The sequence below is a fragment of the Chelmon rostratus genome, chromosome 14, assembly GCF_017976325.1.
Source record: "Chelmon rostratus isolate fCheRos1 chromosome 14, fCheRos1.pri, whole genome shotgun sequence".
In the NCBI taxonomy this organism is placed as follows: Eukaryota; Metazoa; Chordata; class Actinopteri; order Chaetodontiformes; family Chaetodontidae; genus Chelmon; species Chelmon rostratus.
Genome location: NC_055671.1, coordinates 1,192,752 through 1,206,096, shown reverse-complemented (window position 1 = coordinate 1,206,096; position 13,345 = coordinate 1,192,752). Strand labels below are relative to the sequence as shown.

At 39.7% G+C, this 13,345-nt stretch overlaps 1 protein-coding gene across 1 annotated transcript in view; it reads right to left on the bottom strand.

Moving 5' to 3' along the window:
* The window catches only part of LOC121617626 (protein turtle homolog B-like), a 107,713-nt gene that overhangs the window by 52,656 nt on the left and 41,712 nt on the right, over window positions 1-13,345 (bottom strand). The window contains exons 3-4 of the mRNA XM_041952825.1: window positions 11,451-11,597; window positions 3,448-3,599 (exon numbers count right to left, since the gene is read on the bottom strand). Coding sequence (XP_041808759.1) covers window positions 3,448-3,599; window positions 11,451-11,597 — 299 coding nt within the window. The remainder of the gene's footprint in view (window positions 1-3,447; window positions 3,600-11,450; window positions 11,598-13,345) is intronic.

The following is a 13,345-nucleotide window of genomic DNA, read 5'->3' as shown; positions in this document are numbered from 1 at the left end:
GTCACTCTGTGGCCACATGCATTTATACAGACTGTTAATGAACACAGACATAATACTGAACTTTTGAGTCTAAATGAAGTTTTAAAAAGTAAATCAAACACATACATGCATTTACACAATTCCAATACATGATATTGGATTATACAATATATTTAACACCATAAAGCAAAGTTTAACTTTGGGCAAGACAACTTTATTTCTATAGCGCCTTTCAGACAGATGCAATTTAAAGTGCTTTGTACAATAAGGTGAAATAATGCATTCGAAAATTTAAAAACACAATAACCAGCAAGACAAAGTCAATTCATATTAATCAATTTAAAAATAAATTGAATAGATTAAAGAGAGTTAAAAAAAATACAAATAGACAAGGATGAATGTCTTTACAGTTGCAGTGCAGTACTGAGATGACCCAAATTCAATAAAAGAAATTCAAAGTGCTGTAGAGAAACCAAGCATTCAGAGGCCAGTGTAAAGATTTAAGGACAAGAGTAATGTGCTCAAATCACCTGGTTCTTGGAGCAGTGTTCTGAACGTGTCTACTGGTCTATAAGGGAAGACCATGAATGCCTTTCTCCAAATCTTCTCTGCACATAACACCTCTAATTCTTGCTATTCTTTGAGATGATAAAATGCTGATGTAGTCATGGCCTGCGTGTGGCTGCTGAAGATCAGACCTGAGTCTATTCAAACACCAGATGACTTCATTCAACTTGGCCTTTGAATGTATAGTTCTGCTATCAAGCTGAGCAACAACTGTCAATTTCTTTTTATGGAACCGAGGGAAGTGCATCCAATTACATTCAATTACGCACTTTCTTTAAGTACTGGCGCAGTGAGTCAGGACCAGAGTCATAGAGTAAATATACAAGTAAATCTGAATGTCATCTGCATAGCTTTAATCAGCAATGTTGTTGTCATGTATGATTTGACCTACAGGGACCATATATAGGTTATATAACAGAGGACAAAGAAGGAAGCCCTGAGGGGACTCACACACATGCTATGGTGATATATGAAAACAATGTAGGCCTTTCCTTTAAAATACAGTATGATCTGAACCAGCTGAGGAAGAAAATGCCTAATAAGGCCTGTTTTATCAGTTTCTAGTCTAAGGTGGATTATATGACTCTTCTCCATCATAACTCCATGGGTTTATCAAATTTCAGCACTGAGAATTATGGCAGCATTTACATGTCTTTGGTAAAATGTAACACTGCCAGCAAGTGGAATTAAGAAAAGTTAGATCTTTAAAACCTGCTGTAGCTCATTAGAGCAGGAATCCAACTAATATTACAGCGTCATGTATATTGAAATAATCAATAATATTGCTTCTTAATTCCCTTTTTGGCTCAGAATAAAATGAGATGTGATACCACTTTGAGCTCTGTCATTAATTGAGAAGCAGTTGAAAATGCATACTACTGCCAAAAATACCTAAAACTACAAGAATCTCACCAAATACACTCTGAACAGGAAAGATGGTTTTAATACACATCAGCCAAGTTTTGAAAAGGAAGAAGAATATGTGGAATAAAGAAGACAATTTATATGGTTCTCTCACATCAGTTTTTAACCCCTTTTTTTAACTGTTCGTCATGAGTCCCAAATGTCATAGCAGTGAAATGCTAAATCAGCCTACTGAATTCAGTCCCTGGCTCTCACATATGTCATTTGTATTTTTTGTTGATTTGTAATGAGTACCCCAAGAAGACTACTGACCAATTTGTTGAAGCTAATGGACATCATTTAATAAGAATGAAGACTAAAGAGATGGAGTGGAAGAGATGGACTAAAAACACAGTTCTTACCCTGTCAAAAAGAAAATTTCATAATAAAAAGAAGAACATTGGAACATGCAGTACCTACTTGATTTGTCTAACTCAGCCTACTTAAGCCTCTTATTAGTTAGCTTTCGCTGAACTTTGGAATAAGTACAGAATAAGTACTGTGGTCTGTCCCCATCACTTAGATTAGGAAGGGCTCTATTCATTTTCAGTATGAACAAGAGGAATGAATACAAGCAAAATCTGTTTCAATATTCATATGGAAGCCTGATTAGTTTTAAGACAGACTTCAATCCTTTAAATGAAGCAAAACGAGAGGCGGCTTCTAATGTTGTTACTGACTTTAAAACATAAGATATTTTGGCAGTTTGCCATGTTACTTAATTTTTCATTCCATTTCCTCCAATAAACCACCACATCTGACAGCAGAGAGCACAGCATGATGCAGCAGCTTCCAGTTTACATGTGATTTGACAATTTTCCTTTTTTTTTTTTTTGGTTTGCTGTGTTTTCACAATTATCCACATTCAAGCAGTGTTTACCACCCAGATTAATCGTTATATTTACTCACATAAAAGAGATCAGACTTTCGTATCAACACTAAATGGTTATTGAGTATCAGCTATGTCTTCAGCCAGTAGAGAGCAGATACTCATGTCAGCAGATCTTTTTACAGCTGCTTTGTCTATATATAAAATACAGTATAGGCAAAATTAGATACATAACTCTCCTACAAACAAAGCTAACTCATTTAAATAATTGATTACATGTGGGAGTCATTTCCATTCTTACATGCAGAACTCAGTGGTAGACACTGTACAGCACATACTGTTAACACTAATGATTATTTTCTCATTAAACACAAATTCTAAAACTAAAACCAAACTGTCACATTACATGAATGAGGAGTAAAGATGATTGAAACTTTATTCAGTGATCTGCTACAGTTACAGAAAGGAGCACTTACAGTAAACCCCACCAGCATTGTTCTCACTAATAGATTCACAAAGACAGCTGCTTCTCTACTCTCTCTCCTGTGTAAGCATGCTGTCCTTCTCTCTCTCTCTCTCTCTCTCTCTCTCTCTCTCTCTCTCTCTCTCTCTCTCTATCTTTCACTCTTTCTGCAAATGTTGTGTTTGAGCTTTGTCTCTTGTGTGTGTTTGTGTAGTCTCGATCTTTCCAGGTCTCCATGGTGGAGAGGGGGTTGGGTGGCTCAGGTCCTATCTGTTTGGCAGCATCCGGATGTTGCTCAACATCCGGATGCTGCCAGATTGCATGTCTGTCTGTCTGGAATAGGGATCCTCTGTTTTTCCTCATCTGAATCAAGACTCGAAGGACGGAGGTTGTTGTATGCTCTAAGGACTGTGAAGACCCTTGAGGCAAATATGTGACTTGTGATACTGGGCCAAAGACTGCATAAAACTTGGAGGTAGTCTCTGTGATGTCACATATAGGTTTCTGAAGAGCCATTGTCAAGCTAAGTGACAGTGCCTGAGAATCCTGCATTTTTATACTGAGTGCATCGGGACCCTTGCTTTGCCCCTGCAATACCATTAAAACAAATAATGAGGCTGGCTTTTTACACACAACACCATTATCAGTATCAGTGCATCGTCAAAGCAATCAATATGATACATAACAACATTATAAAGTTATATACCTTATACTTGGCACTGCTGACCATGAGGCTGCCTTCCCGCAGCCAGCTGACCGAGGGTTTGGGATTGCCGAAGGCCGTGCAGGTCAAAGTGGTGCTGCCCCCCTCCTTGGCCTCTACGTACTGAGATGGTGTGTCCGTGAACGTGGGGGGAGCTGAGGAGTCAGAGGAAAGGCAGAAGGTTAGAGAAAAAGAATAAACAAGAAACAAGAAACAAAAATATGATAATATAGTACACTGGCTGCATAAATGAAACCAGTGCTTAACTGTCTAAATCATTTCTTGGGTGTTGCTCTGTGTATGATGTAGGATCTCTCCCTGGTATAGTATTGTCCAGGGGTATAGTGAGAAGGTTTGACTCACAGTAAAAAAGAAGAGCTTTAACCCAAACAGGAGGAAGACTGCCTCATTACACTCTGTGGCAAGCAAACATAGCAAACACAGACCAGTTCAGACGCTACATGAGTGCTGCTGGAACTCTTCACGAAAACAATTTCACAGCAACATTCTGATGGTCAGCTGTATTTAATAACCAAATTCTTTGGTTATCAGTGGGAAAATATTATGAATCATTCATCTGCTTTTCTGGCTTAGTCTAGGTAGAAGTTCAAAACCTCCGGATAATTTCTAGCATCCTCTTGTTTATTGTTAAGCATTGATTACCCACTTTCACTGCAACCATAGTGCACACTGAGCGAGCATTAGTCAATGCTTGCTAAGCATTGGGAGAAACTCCACAAATGAAGACAGTGTGTTAACACTCATAAGATCTATCTATATCCTAACAAAACATTTATTTTCGGCATATTATGGTGAATATAAGGTAGACTGATCAACTGTCATAATTTTGTCTCTTGATGAACACAAAAAAAACTGCCTCCTGGAAGCTTATCACAGTTCCATTAATCATGACATCATTTTCAAGTCCTCTCTCTTCAATACACAAAGTATTTATCTCTTCTAAAAAACGGCAAGCAAGTAGTGATGGAACTCGGGGGGGGGGGGGGGGGGGACATGCTGCCTGTGTATCATGGATGTAGCTCATTTGATTGCACTATCCTTACAAAACACAAAATGTTTAAGATTATCACTTGAAGGAGTTTAAATTGCCTTAATGTGTAACAAAGATGTGGAGAAAGGAATTTAACTAAATACAGAAATGAAGGGAACTGAGCTATATTAAATATCATTGTCAAAAGTTTTGATGAGAAGTTTAAGTGCACTGACATTGAAAACTTTACAGGTATGTTTGGCAGCAGACATCCTCTCTCTCCTCCTTGGAGGGACCAGCCGAGTGTAGATAATGTCAGGAGACTGGCCAATCAAACAAATTACCAAGAGAGCACTAAATAATAGATGTGTGTAAACTTTTACCTGGCTTTGCCTTTGCTATCTGGCTGGTTGCACATGCCTCAGAGTCCAAAGTTTCACATTTGTACCAGTGCGAAATGCTTGTCACATAACTGAACAGGAAGAAGAACTGAGGAATAAACTTGAATGGCTTCTACCCCTAGTGCTGTGAGTGCACATCTGTCCCTGGAAAATCCTCTGGTCTGACATTATAATCAGGAGAACTTGTTTTGTCCTTCTTCAAGGACAAAAGATCAGAGTTCTTTGTCTGATTCCGTCTTCCAAACATGTCCATTTAAAAGCAGATCTCAGTTTTTTCCCCATATATAAAGTGCACAGAATATAGTGAAGGTTAATTTACAAAACATTAAAATTACTAGCACATCTGAACAAGATAAAGTGCAGAAAGTTTTTCATTATGGTTTTCAGGGCTTTTGAATGTCAATCAAGTGATCAATAGTGATGTGCCAGGCATGCTGCATTTTATAAAGCAATATTTTAAAATCCTCTTTAGCTCAGAGGCCTTCTAGATTAAGGGGAGAGATGATCAAACAGGAAAATTGGCACATCCTCCTACCAAGATATTTTTTAGCTGTGCTTTCTAACTGCTCCACCCCTATTTGACCTAAAGCAATCCCATCCAATGCACACACATGCCGATATCATTCTCTGCAATTCAATACAGATTTTGTACAGTCATAATTCCTGTTTTGATATTCTCAATCTAATCACCTTAGGACTGAAGCTGATCTGCTTACATGTGTAATCCTGTAGCCTCTCAATTGCAAACATGTCATTCCATCTGCAGCCATAAGCCCAGCCATAGTGCTAATTCCACACCACACACTTTGCCACACCACTGAGATGGTGACAATACAAGCACTCTGACCATGCAGCTGCTTAGAGACGTTTACAGTATCTCTGATGATTCATTTAGTTATTTGAGTACAAAAATAATTTAGAAACAGTGAATGTGTTAAAATGTTCTGCTACCCAACCACATGCCAGTAAAAATGGTATTGCTTTATGGTAAGTGTTTTATTTTTCTATTTTCAATCAACCTTGATCATTCATAGGCATGGCAGTAGATCTGGAGGAAAATAAGTATCAGGCCAGATTGGGCTGTTTTTTTGTTTTTTATTTTTACCCTGAAATTCTTTTTTTTGTTTGTTTGTTTGTTTGTTTGTTTTTTTAATATGACAACATAGTTTAAATTGTGTCCCTTTTTCTATTCTGGTGGTTTATTTTTATATTGAAGAAAAAAAACATTTTAGTAAACTATGAATGCCAAAGTTACATTATAGTCATGTGAACTGCAGCTGTGAGCAGGTCCTATTTTCATAACTCTCCTCAGTGGTGCGTTCAAGGACACTCTGAATCCCAATAACCGATAGCCAGCTTTCACAAAGCAGTACATTCAGAAGTTAGATTGTTAGTTATTGCAAAAACTGATATATACTGAATATATATTTATAGATTTATATAAGAGAATCACTTTAGTTTTTTCCAAGGCAGTCCCTTCCCAAGCACATTTAAGGTCTCTGCAAATTATTTCTATTACACATTTTAGTAAAATAAGAATTCATGTAAACCACCAGCACTGAGGAAAAGTGTTGGAAGTAGTGCAAAACATTGGCAAACTGTGGTGTGTTATATGTAGCATGGCTGTTCTTGCTGAGGAAAAAGCAGAAAAAAAATGATTTGTAGTTTGCTAATTTTGTACTGTGTGCAGGGTGACTGTAATCATAAGTCATTCTTGAAAACATCCTGTTGTGGAAAGCCTACAAATAATAAGATGTGATTAATATGTCCACCATGGCAGTGATTACCATCATGGGGTCAGAATACAGTTGACCTATTTTGAGCAGTGGCATACTGTATGTGACAGGCATAAAATGTTGACACACTGCAGGCACTAGCACAGAAGAAACCATTAAGGGTGTTTACACATTGAGTTTGAACAGTCAGCAGACTTCAATGAAAATGTAAAGAGATCCAAATGTGGAATGGATGTGTTTTGTTTGTGGGCCTTGTAATATGTTTAGCTATACACTATGTTTTTCAAATGATTTGGGCTTCCTGGATAAGCTGTGAGGGAACTCAGTCTTGGCTGGGTGTCTACAGACTCACAACCAAAGATGTTTCTGTTGCTTTTACATCTATCACAACAACAGGCATCTCTCTGTACCACCGCAGGAGGTCACGTGAATTATTACTTATCTATTGAGATAGTAATAATCTTGAATTCAGCAGTGTCTCTGTTCTTCAAGCTTATTGTTCAGCAACAATTTACGTGATTTGTCTGTGTTGATGCACAATGTTAGATTGGCAGATGGTAAAGGAGATGTTGGTATTCCCTTTGCCCTTGTTTTAAGAGGGCTGGAAGTACTCATGCTGAGCAGAGCTGTGACCAACCACCATTCAAGCCTGGCAGCTGGCATGGTGTGAGCGTTTATCCACAGCACAGCACGGTGACAGCTCCTTCCATGTCACCACAGTCAGCATCACATCAGGCCACTCACATATGAAATAAGAGCTGGTGAGGTTAGCACATGCATCATAATTAAAACAGGGCCGGTGCTGATTCTGTAATATCTTACAGCAAACTGGCTTCTTTGTACTCTCAAACAAAATTCAGAATAGTAATGAAAGCTGCAGGTAAATCTTCCTACATTTAGAAAAACATAACATGTTCATTTGATAACTGAACATTTTCTTAGAGCAGCATTTTATCTCTGTGGTTTGGGCACTCCATTCAGGTCTATGTCTGTAAATCTGACAGTATATGAGATAAGCAGTGCCCAGTGGTCATATCTAAATCTGTTTTTAAACCATGACAAGGAGAGGGCACATTGACATTTTTATCCCTTTTTCCTCAAAGACCTAAACCTGTGCTGAAGATGTGTGTATGTGTGTGTTTGCAATTCCCCAAAAAATCTCATAAGGGAGAATAAGGAAAAATGAAGGGAGACATAAAGAGGAAGAGAAAATCAGAAAGACAGAACTAAAGAGGGGGAAAAGACTAAGAAAGAAAGGTAGCAACAAAGGGGAAAGATAGAGAAAGGGGCTGCTGTGCAGCATGCAGGCACTGCAGAGTTCTGCTGCAGAATACAGGGATGGCAAGGAGGAGGATGTGCTGAAGCTATTTTAGGGGGAGCAGTTGAAGACTAACCCTAGGAGATATGAACCTTGCCATTTTGGCATCACCTCGTGCTGGATTCGGGCTTGCACTGTGAGGGAGAGCAAGGAAAACAGTGGGAGTCTAAATCATCTTAGAAGGAAAAAAGTGTCCCTAGAAAACAGAAAAGGGGATACTGTCCACAGGGATCCTCTTTATCCACCCGTCTAGCCATACATCTGTTTTCTACACCGCTTAGCAGGTGAGAAATGCATATATATCACACAGCAGTAAAGAAACTACAACTAAAATAGAAGTAGACTATGATTTAAAATCCCATTTCATTTAAGCAAATAGTTGCTCAGTAATGACATCATTCTTACGAACACATCTTCTCTTCCTCCAAATACTGTTCTCCACTCACACTCTGAGTTAGAGGGCGATATTAGTTCACAGGAAGCAAAGGTGTCAATTTGTAGAGGAAAAGCATCAGCACGATATAGCACTCTCACCCACAATCTACATGCATCTCACTCAGAATCTATATGCATCACTTACTTCTTCAGTGGCAACACGGCGGAGAGCTAAAGTGCTGAGAGTAATCACTGACAAGCACTGATGTTTGGCAATGATAGAGAAAGGTGGATTGCAAATGGGGGTCTATAAATAGAAGCGCTGCTGGAGCCTCATGCAGCATGAGTATGTAGCAGGGCCATGAACCTTAAAGATTCTGTCACTGCAATTCCTAAAAATAACAGTCACACTTAAACATGTGGTGCAACACCTGATCAAGCATTCAACGCACTCATAACATAACGCCCAGATGACGACAGATAGGTATTCACAAACATGATGGGAGTCACACGTACAGCTTTACCACTGAAGGATGTGAACCAATGTTCTAAGTACCAACTGCTTCACTGTGATTGCGTAACATCTCCAGCCTGCTAGCACTGCATTATTCACCATACATGCCTCCACTATAGATGAAATCTCAAAAATCACATTAAACCCCATAAAAAGTAAAAATAAATTAACAAATACACACACACACACACTCACATTTTCACATTCAAATTCATCTGCTCAGTCACCCACAGAAGAGCTGGGTTCGGCCTGTATTTGCCAAACTGATAAAAATAACATTTGAGCTAAAGCAGAAGGTAAATGTAAAAATCGTTCCCTGTCACTCCTGCTCACACACTCAAGAATAAAAGCTAATCAAATTTCATATGACTTAAATATACTCTTTTACTTTAAATACTTTGATTTAGGAGACCTGCAATGGTCTCCTAAGTGTACAAAATATAACTGGTCGTGATGAATAATATGTCATCTAAAGCAGTTTGGATAAATCAAATTTCAACCTAATCAATTATTATTAATAATAATTCCTATTTTTTCCTTGCTTATGCTTACAAATGATAATGATTTCACATAAAGATTAAGATTTAAAAAACTGAAAAGTAATTTGTTTTTCTTTTGTTTTTTTGTTTTTCAAGAATGACCCATTTGGCTGATCCTTGAATCTGATTGGGTTTTCTTGCACTCGTCATACATGTGATTAATCATGCAATCACTTGAGAGTGATGGTGCGGCCACACCGTATTTCCCCCAATTCATTTCTTTGTGGAATGAGGCAAAACGTGTTCTTCATGGTCACAAAATGATTGTATCCATTTTGCTTCAGGCAGAGTTGAATCAGTTAAACTCTGACACATGGAATGACAGTGCTTTCTACCATGCAGCCAGTTTGAGAGAGTGGGTGAGACTGACCTCTCATTCAGGAAATATTGATTGTTTGAATTCATGTTTATGGGACTGCGCTGTGAAATAACACAAGCAGCAGAGAAGGAGGGATGCTGCTAGGCTACAGTGAGTGCAAGGACGGCAACAGAGGTTAATGAAAGTAAAGTGTCTGATAAGATGTTATATAAGAGACAACTTTGAGGACTGCTGTTGTTAGCCCGCTGGCCATGCTAGCTCCTACAGTTTATGTTTTCAGCCCTGCCCACACTGTGTTCCTGTTCCCTCTGACTGAACCAGCACCACTCAAGTCAAGTTCCTCAATAAATCTGTGACTGTCAGGCAAGGCAGCTTTATGTTTTTAGCACATTTCAAATAACCATCTACCATTACTCTCATAAGTTCCTCTGACACAAGTAGAGCAGTTGATGAATGTGCCTTCTTCACTTTCTACTTTTTACTTTGGAATTAGGTTTTTTAAAACATTCTTAAGTATAATTATTAGAATTTGATATTTGATATGGCCCATTACGCACTAAGGCACATCTGTCACATGCAGAACATCAAAGACTGGACAACCTGTCTGAGCGGCTTCTTCCAGCCAGCCCAGCAGAGGTGGGAGATTTTTTCCTGTGGAGCTGCATGTGAATGACATCAGCAATCAGTAAAGCAGCAGGGACTCCCCTGAGCCCTGGTCCGCTGACCCTGCCACCGCTTACTCTGCTGTATGTCTCTCCATCAAAGGACCTCCATTTCACTGAGCATTTCGCCGAGCAAACCTTGTTGGCTTCAGCAACTCGCCTTGCTTTCCAATTCAATGGCAAGACATTGCCATAGCACTCAGAGCAGCTGCTGTCATAAGTGGCGCTCCCATGCCACCTCCTGCCCTCCATGTGAACTTCTATGTTTTCAGACGATGGGAAGTTATTTAGCGATAAAGGAGAATTCTGTGGAAGCTTTTTGGTGCTGTTGCACACTGCTGCAGGCGCACCAAGACTGACACACAGTCACAGAGTGGTGGTGTGCTCACTCAAGCCATCTTGCAGTTTTATTAATGGACTGTAGGTTTGTCCTCATATTTACCTTTGACCCACGCTGGATATTTCCTACACCCTCAATGACATCTAGCTTTGTCTTCTTGGTGAAAAAGTGGAACACTAGTAACTCAGCCACAAATTCAATAGAGAATGTATTTAATGTCACTACTATTCCCTCACTGAAACACATTTCCTATTCAGCAAACAAGAGCAACACTGATGAAACTGAGCTAATGTGCTGTGACCACAAGGGGGGACAGGGGAATGTACAGGACCGTATCTGGTGTGTCTGTTACCACAGCAACGCGTCATCATCTGCAGTCTGATTACATGTCTTGATGAATGCTTGAGCTACCAAGTAAAGGCAAGAATATGCTTAGTTTCTGTGAGAGAGTCCCGCGAGCATTTACACTTGTGTGGATTATTTATCTGACACTCAGGTCTGGTGCTCTTCTCCAGAGACACGACCAGTGACAGAGCATGCTGTGTTTTACTCCGGGACAACTTCAGTCCTCTAGCTATGAGCACAGCCGCCTCAACACAAACAATGATTGATAATCAGTGTCAGGGATACTTTGGATTTCCTACTATGGGGACTTAACCTTGACTTTGGGGTTACTGAACAGTATCTCACCCAGATAACCTCCATGTGAAAATGTGACATTTATGTCCAGAAATAAAAAGAACCATCTTTCTCTCCTCTTAGTCTTTGTTCATAGTGACCTGTATGAAGAATGCATGCAGATGGTACTTACCGTTAACGGTTAGATGCACCCAGCTGCCATTGTGGAAGGTGTCATACTGCTGCTCCAGCATCAGCACCTTACACTCATACCAGCCCTGGTCGTCTGAACGCACATTCTCTATCCGCAGGGAAGACTTGCCGTGCAGACTGGCCCGGCCTAGTCAACAGAGACAGAGTTGAGGTGTCAGCAAAAAGGGACACAGAGAGGTGAGAAGGACGAGTGGATTGGATTTAATGAAGGAAATGAAGGGAGAGAAGGTACAGGGGAGATGTGAATGAATAAACAGAAGAAAAGAGAAACGCCACATGAATGCTGAAGAGAAAGTCAACCTTTGAAGAACTCAGATATAAATATGCAGTGAGTACACTGCGGTGCATTAGTGTAGGTGTCTCAGGGTAACCAAACAGTGCACAAGATCTGTTTCTGAACAGTGTCACAGCACATCAAAGTGGGATGCCAAATGCAGTTGTATATACGCAGTGAAACCTGTCATTTAAGCCTCAGTGCGGCTAAGATGTCCTCATCTCCATGTGTGTGGCGGTCTATTTTGGAGATGCACTGAGGCAAGGACAGGTCATTACTGACTTTGAGGAGTGGGAAGTGGCCAACATGACAACAGAGAACACTCAGGGGTACACAGGAGCCACAATCCATCAGAACAGATAGCAGCTTTTGACTTGGTGAGTACTCACTCGGGGATAGCTGCATTTTACTTTTACAGATCAAAAGCTGAAAGAGGGGATTGATAATGTTGCTCCAGGCAATCTGGCAACTGGATCATAACAGATGGCAACTGGCAATAAGGGCTATACAAAGGGCTTTCAGGGAGCAGAAGACGGCTCAAAACATCAGCATTATCAAAGCCTGGCTATCCCTCATTAATCCCCTCACTCGCTGCTATCCTCTCCACTTTGTGGCTATTCCTGACTAATTTTTTGTTTGCCTTCCTCAATCCCCTCTGCAGCATGACACACCAGGTAAATCTATCAGCCGCACCGGCAGCTGTCTCAGTGAGTTAAGGTAGACATTCAAAAACATGTTTGTTCCCAAGCCTGTGTGCGTGTGTGTGTGTGTGTGTGTGTGTGTGCGTGTGTGTGTGTGTGTGTATCTGTCCATCCTGGTTAAGCTATTTATGCATCAGATTATATTTGTCCAGCTTCCAACCATGTCTGTCCCCTCTCTTGGTTGACTGGGAGGAATTGTGAATTTTGCTCAGTTTAAGGTATGCATTTAAAATACTGTACACAGTATCTATGGATCCTTCACTATCCACTCCTGTGTTTGTCCTTATAGTACCTGACCTTTGATTCCACATCCATCTATCCATTTCTCTTTGTCTAAGGGTAAACAATCTGTCCAAACACTATGGGATGTCTTTTTTGGACCTGATGCATTCAAGCATAAAAGTTAATGTACAAGAAATCCCGCATTAGTGTGTCTGTAAACACAAGGTTCTATTGCAGCGATCACTCACTGTATGAAAGCACAGTGGTGCTCAGTCGTTACAAACGACCCTCACTTTGCCCACAGCAATCTTGGAATAACCCTGTGAATGTTCATTAAGATGTGTTTAACAAGCAAGAAAATTACAGAAATGAAGAAAAAAGTGCATTAAAAACTGAAGACGTTGAAAGTCTGTGAAAACTGTATTCAGGACTTGTGATGTATCTGGACTGCCTAATTTCCTGTGTTAAATTGTTTTCTTCTGGCATTAGTATTCCTCTTTCTCAAATGTGTTTGTAAATTAGCTGACTAAAATATACAAAATAAAAAAAGCCATGATGTTTTAAGCATGTACCTAAATCAATCAAATAATAAAGCGTTATTTATGTTTAAAGCCCAATTTCAGCCCTTCCCATCCAAAAAATAAGAAAAGAAAAATAATTCCCACAACTGTTCAATTA